General features: G+C 33.9%; 1 protein-coding gene across 1 annotated transcript; it reads left to right on the top strand.

Annotated features, from left to right (window-relative positions):
• Positions 1-1,491: 1,491 nt before the first annotated feature.
• On the top strand, positions 1,492-4,463 carry LOC137714791 (transcription factor MYB46-like). Its single transcript, XM_068453926.1, has 2 exons — positions 1,492-1,790; positions 3,719-4,463. Exons 1-2 carry the CDS (start codon positions 1,492-1,494, stop codon positions 4,461-4,463), a joined length of 1,044 nt encoding a protein of 347 aa, XP_068310027.1.
• Positions 4,464-7,064: the final 2,601 nt, after the last annotated feature.

Genomic DNA, 7,064 nt, shown 5'->3' with positions numbered 1-7,064 from the left:
CTTTGCTGCCCTCTTGGCAGAAGAAGCTCGGTTCATAAGGTGTCCCTCTCGCCGTAGGGTTCAAATCCTCGACCCGCGGGTAGACCCATAGACTCAATAGAAAAGGTCTTAAGGAGCCGCTTTGAGCTTATGTTTGTAAAGCAAACGATCTAAATCATTTTATTTTATGTTGCTAAATTATAAATTTAAAGAATTGACACAAAATTAACATCTTATGTTGATAGGCTGTCTAGTAAGAATGTATTTTCTGACAATTATGTGTTTTTCTGTGTATAAATAAATTATCTCTAATAGTGGTCCAAACAATTTGCAGCTAACTTCGAATAAATTTTTCATTGTGATCGGAACACGGATGGTACACCACGTGTTTTTATATAAGTAATGAAAAAAATTTGTTTTTGAAGTTACTAACTTTTTAACACACATATCCCACCATTTATATAAATACACATAGTGTACAACCCCATATTAGTCACACGGAGAAAAAACACCGTTTAATCACTCAAAATGCATCTTTTTAAAGGCATTGAAATTAGACCTAGGGTGTCAAACCAATTTTAGGACCTAGAGTTAGTATTTAACTCTTGGATTGACTTTGGAAATATAGGTTAATAGATAATTGATCCTCTGCACTTGTTCAAATGATACATGCACATATAAAGCACCAGGTACAATATAATAGTATATTAACTTTGTTTTAACCGTTTCAGTATTCAACAGATTGATTGTGAAAGCTCCAAATCACTTGTTTTGTCACCTTTTCTTATATGAGAATATAATTTAAGGATAAATTGTCCACACACTAGAGTCTTTTCTACTTCTTCTTCTACATTCAATTCATGTATACATATGAAGCTTAAACATGTATTGACCGAAAAAAAAAAAAAAAAAAAAAGAAGCTTTAACATGTGGATCTCATGGCCAATCAACATTGAAGCAGGATGAACTAGATCAATAAGTGCACAGCATGCATATTCTTGATTATCTTATTCTTTATCTTCAACTACACGTGTGGAGAGAGAGAAAGAGAGGGAGAGATTATGTGAAGTGGAAGCAAATTTATATGTTGGCTTGGTTCCAAAAAGAAAAGAAATTCTTTGATGCTTTTATATGATTCATATAATATTATGATTACCTTGAGAATGAAGAAAATAGGTTTAGGAAAAAGGACAAAGGTCATGGAGTCAAAGACAAGACGACCACCTATCTCTCTCATACCAGGTCCCTCTCCAAACCGTTTTCTACTCAGACCCATCAACCAACCCCTCTCTCTCTCTCTCTCTCTCTCTCTCTTCCCTATATTGTAAGCAACCCCACAACCATCACCATCATCATTATCATCATCATTCCCACCATATGAAGCCTTGTATCTCTCTTTTTCTCTATAAATTCATCACTTATTTTCATCAAACCAGTTGGGAGAGAATAAGACATCCAAAAACATTACTTCTCAATTAGCTCTCTCCTTTCACCCATCACTTTCTCGTCACAATGAGGAAGCCAGAACCCTCCTCTGCACCAGCAGGCAAGAATAACAAAGAGAACAACTCTAACAGTAAGCTCCGAAAGGGTTTGTGGTCGCCGGAGGAGGATGACAAGCTGATGAGCTATATGATCAACAATGGTCAAGGTTGTTGGAGTGATGTGGCAAGAAATGCTGGACTGCAGAGGTGCGGCAAGAGTTGCAGATTGCGCTGGATCAATTACTTGAGGCCGGACCTTAAGCGAGGCGCCTTTTCGCCCCAAGAAGAAGAGCTCATTATCCATTTACATTCTCTCCTTGGAAACAGGTTTTTATCAATTGACACTTTTTACTACTTACATGTTTGATTTTTTAATATTCATGCGAAAAGGAAGCACTTTTTGTTTTTGTTGGCATCACTTTCCAGAAGTGATCACTTCCTATTTGTGAAATGTTTTGCATCTGCATGCTGTTGTGATTAGTAAATTCAGATGCACAAGAAGTTACTAATTAATTAGCTAAATATTTGTCCAATGAAACGCACTTTATACAGGATAAGATGGCTTTCTTTTATATTACAGCTTTGGTGTGGAAGAGTAAATTCTAAGAAGAAAAAATGAGGTCAAACAATAATGAGAAGGCTGATGTGACAAGGTTTATAATAGGATGGAATAGTTTTGAGAATATATAATCCCCATTCTAAGTCATTGAAATTTTGGGGTCTCTACACTCTTTGTTGACTGTTTGACAATTGAGTTTGATCTGGATAGGCTCCGAATTTGACATGCCATGTGTCTTGCCATGTGTCTTTTCAAAAGATGTCTTCTACTACGATCTTTTGTTTAAACGAATACAAATTTATTATCAATGAAAAGAAACACCACTAGTTCAAGACGTTGTTAAATACAATTTAGTATCTTTGGTGCTAATCCACTTACAAAGGATATTCAAAGTATAAATATATCTTTGAACAAAAATACATACACATACAGGAGGTTTTTAAGTGAAAGGGGATTAGTTGTGGGGCCCACACCGCATTAAACTTTAACGATCTAAGCCATCTATTTTTTAAGTTGCACTTCATAGATCATCCTTACAAAATATTATCCACATATTTGATGCATCTAAGTCAGTTCAAAGAAATTGACGAACACTTTATTATAAGAAAACATAGAAATTTAAACGTGATAGTTAACTAGGCAAATGATTTCGGATTGAATTGAATTTTTGCAAGGATGATCTATGAATTGAGACTTACAAAATAGATGGTCCGGGTCATTGAACCTCGATGGGGAGTGGGTCCCATAACTAATCTCCATTTTTTGAATAAATACCTTAGACGGCATATGTATACATCCATATATATACAAAAATACTTTTTTCCTTTCTCTTAATACTGATCATATATATACATAAAGAACTAGTTGGTTGAGTTATATTTATTTATTGTTTTGGGATGAGTACGCCAATATTGACTATAATCACAAATATTGAGCCTCAATTATTAAAATTTTTAATATATGAAAGTGAAAAAGGGTTGGTATCTTATACATGGTCTGTATGCTCCTTTGAGTTAAAAATTATCTACACTAAAATCATCTAAATTACAAAGAGATAAGTATTTGAACTTAGTACGTAGTATTTTGAAAATGAATATCCTATTTATTAGAACAATTCACGATTTGCTATTCCCCTATTGTTTTAAGAATAACGCTTCCCCTATTGTTTTAAGAATAATGCTATTAGTGCTACAAATTTCAATTTCAATATTATGTGAGACTCGCTTCCATGCAAATTAACCATCAATATTGTTAAATGTATAATTCACTTTGGTTTCTTCAATGTTTCCTACGGCATTGGCCGCCAAAAGCTATAGTTAAATAAAGAAATTGATACCGTAATGTGATATCTATTGTCAACGTGTTTGGCTTGAAAAATTGCTATATGTGAGAAGGCGTGTGAATATGTGATGATAAAAGAGTCTTACATCTCTAACTTTTGAGTCAAAGACACTCAAAATCTTTTTGTGTTTTAAGTTTGGAAGGCATGCAAGTTATGCATTTAGGAAGCGAATATTAGACTACATAGTTTCTTGTTGGTCAATAATGAAACTCTCTTGCTGTTGGGGCAAAAGAAATCAAACACTTAAATATTTTCTTGTTGGTCAAGAATGAAACACTATTGTTAAAACCAACTCTTTTAATTAATGATATATGATTCATAAAATTCTTAATTATTTTGTTCTTATACGTGTAGGTGGTCTCAAATTGCAGCACGCTTGCCTGGGAGAACTGACAATGAAATAAAGAATTTCTGGAATTCAACAATAAAGAAAAGGTTAAAGAATTTGTCATCCTCCAATGGCTCACCAAACGCAAGCGATTCATCCTCAGAGCCTAAGGATCATTGTGCGATGGTGACCGGAGGGTTCATTAGTCCCGGGCAAGAACATGGCATGCTGCCACTTTACATGGACTCAACACCATCGTTCATGCAATCTACGATCCTCAACCACATGTTTGATCCATTGCCTATGCTCGATATAAATCATGGCGGCCTAACCTTTCCCGGCGCAGGTGGATACCACAATGCCAACCCATGCATAACACAAAGGGAGATTGAAGTTGTTGTTGGTGGTGTTGGTGATTGTTATAACTTTGGAGAAAATGGAGTGTTTGGGAGTGGTGATGTTGATATTGGGGTAGAAGGAGAGATATTTGTCCCTCCTCTTGAGAGTGTGAGCACTGAAGATCAAAATATTAAAACCGAAACCATCTATGGGGATCATAGAAACCCTACTAGTAGTAATAATAATAATTACTACAATAATATAAATAGCATCCTCACCTGCAATAAAAATATTAAAGGTGAGAGCATAACTGGGGTTGGGAATTACTTTGATGATGATCAGGAAGAGCTCACCATGGGGGACTGGGACTTGGAGGATTTGATTAAAGATGTTTCATCTTCCTCATTTCCTTATCTTGACTACCAAAGTTGAATAAACCTTCAAATATTCCTCCATCTCTTTTTCTTTCTTTTTATCTTTTTCATTGAGGATCCCTGCTTTATTCCTGAAGGTTGGTAGAAAATTGTTCCTAGTCATAGACTGCAGAAGTAGAAAAACAGCGTTTATTCTACTTTTATATTACCATATATGGTATCAGAAGGCAAGAGTTCAAGGGTAGCTCAGATGAAGTGGGACATGGTGGTTGAAATAAAGGTCACACTTGAGTATATATAAAGTGACAATGAAGAGTAGTCTTGTATGTATCTGCTTTTTTCATGACGCTCAAAGGCTTCAAAGAGTGTCATATACTTTGTGAAGGAAGATGTGAATAGCTACATAAAAACATAGGGAGAGATACATCAAGGTTAATAATAATAACTAGTTGGTATATATATCGATTGTAGTTATTATGAGATGCACAAAAAGAATAATGCATGGTGGGTGGAAATTTGTTATCGGTGGGATATAAGTATGTTGTACTACACATTTCAGGAAGATATATAATATATTTTTGTCCCCTCTCTTTTCTCTGTTTTTCGAAATATTATCTTGAGTTATAAAGAAATTATTATTGACATTCTCTTCTCTAATGAAATTAAACAAGGAAAGAACACACTTTTTTTGAAGCATCAGTAACAATTCTCATTTACTCGAGTGGTTAGTAAAAACTCGAGTGCGGGCCTTATTAAATTGATCTAAACTATATACATAACAATAATCTTTTATATTCATCATTCTCCTTCCAAAAAAAATAGCAACATACATAAATGATCATAGCTTCTCTATTAGGTTTTTGTCACTTCAATTGTTGTCATGTCCACTTGTTAATAGTTATAACAAAGTTCAACATTAATGAAAGAGCAATATATAGTCAGCTTAAGCTCTCATTGAAACTTGGACTTATTTATTATTAAATTAGTTAGTTAGGCTATATCGTTGTTCAAAGAGCAATTATCATAGTTTACCATTCCAAATGGGAACAAATACAATTAGTGCACCTAAATTATAATCAATTCATAGACATATTTTGGCCAAATATTCGAGAAGTGAATAGAAAGCAACTTTGGAATGTGATGATGGCATTACACATTTAGTTATGCAAAAAAAGACAAGGTGCCCATTTTCACTTCAAATGACAGATGATGGGAGTGCTTCTACTTAATTGCTATCATTTGCCTTTAGATTTTTATCGTACCATATTCATAACTGACGTGTTTCTATGAATTATCATGAACCTTGTTTTTCTCGAGGGTTGAGAGTTGAGACTGACATCTATATGACCGATGATTACGCCTAAGTTTAGTCTCTATGATTAAAGAAGAGATTAAACAGTTTCACATTCTACAAAAAAGGTAAATATTCCTTTTGTAGTACGAGCTCCACATGTTATTTATACTTCAATTTGTTCAATAGAAAACGTAAACTACGAAGAAAATCCTCTAAAACAACCCCTACGCGAAGGAAACTCCTCAACTTGGAAAGTTCACCGTAAACAAATAAACTCGGCCCTCTCCCCCAGGTACTTATGTGGAGAGCTATAGGCAAGTTTTGTTCTTCCTTGCATTTCTGCAACAATTTTGGTCAAACATGTTTTCCTCTATTTGGCCTGGAAGGTCGTCACGAAGGATTTGTGGTCCTTCTTTAGATGAGTGAGCGTGCCACCTCGTGGCCTACAATGGCCCATTTAGAAAATATGCGAAAATGATTGTGTTTGCATCTTAAATTTGACTTCTAATCAAACGATTGAATGACCGAGCAAATAAAATACTATGTGATAACTAAATTGTGTAATTTAAAGAAAATGAAATAGAAGTGTGGGTACTACGTTACGCTAATATAGGAATTGAAGATAATATAGAATGACAAGTTTGTGTTTGATCGGGTTCATTTTCTCTTCCAAGCTTGTATTACTTATATGACCAGGATAAATCCCAACATGGCTGGCCAATTATTTGGCCCGTGCTTACCTCAATCAACAAAAATCTTCATCATTTGGGAAAATAAAATAAAAAATATTCTTCAATTGTGATAGTTGATTTTGGCTAGCCTTATTGTGTCAATCGTCTTAATTCCAACTAAAAATTGGTTTTAATTGTTTCTGTCCTATTAAATTAAGAATATGATTGTGTAAATTCTAACATATCTAGGATATTTTTATGGGATTCTACCCTATTTCTTAGACAAAATATTATCCTATTAGAGTAGTTGTAATCCTATTAGGGTAAGGAATTAATATTCCCTATTGCTATAAATAAAAGCATAATGGGGTAAAATAGAACACACCTCACAATCACACATCTCTCTCTTCCTTTTTTTTTTTTTTTCAATCTCTCTCTTCTCTCTACAATTTATTCTTCAATTAGAAGAGTATTACGTTTTAATCATTCTTTTTGTGATTAATTTATTATTTTATTGAATTGATCTACATGGTATTGATTCAATTTAATTTTTCTATGTTGAACATGATACAATGCATTAGAGATGCAATTCTGACTTTCAGAGAATGATCTTCTACAAAATTCAAATGTTTTTATTGTTTTCTGTCAATCAGGTATGCTTAAAATAAATGAAGATATTTGAAATGATCATGAA

The sequence above is a fragment of the Pyrus communis genome, chromosome 14 (genome assembly GCF_963583255.1).
Source record: "Pyrus communis chromosome 14, drPyrComm1.1, whole genome shotgun sequence".
Lineage (NCBI taxonomy): Eukaryota > Viridiplantae > Streptophyta > Magnoliopsida > Rosales > Rosaceae > Pyrus > Pyrus communis.
This window is presented reverse-complemented; position numbering and strand designations above follow the sequence as displayed.

Coding starts and splice junctions, on each gene's coding strand:
- LOC137714791 (XM_068453926.1), top strand. CDS start 1,492: ATGAGGAAGCCAGAACCCTCCTCTGCACCAGCAGGCAAGAATAACAAA. Junction 1,791..3,718: donor CATTCTCTCCTTGGAAACAG/GTTTTTATCAAT, acceptor TTATACGTGTAG/GTGGTCTCAAATTGCAGCAC.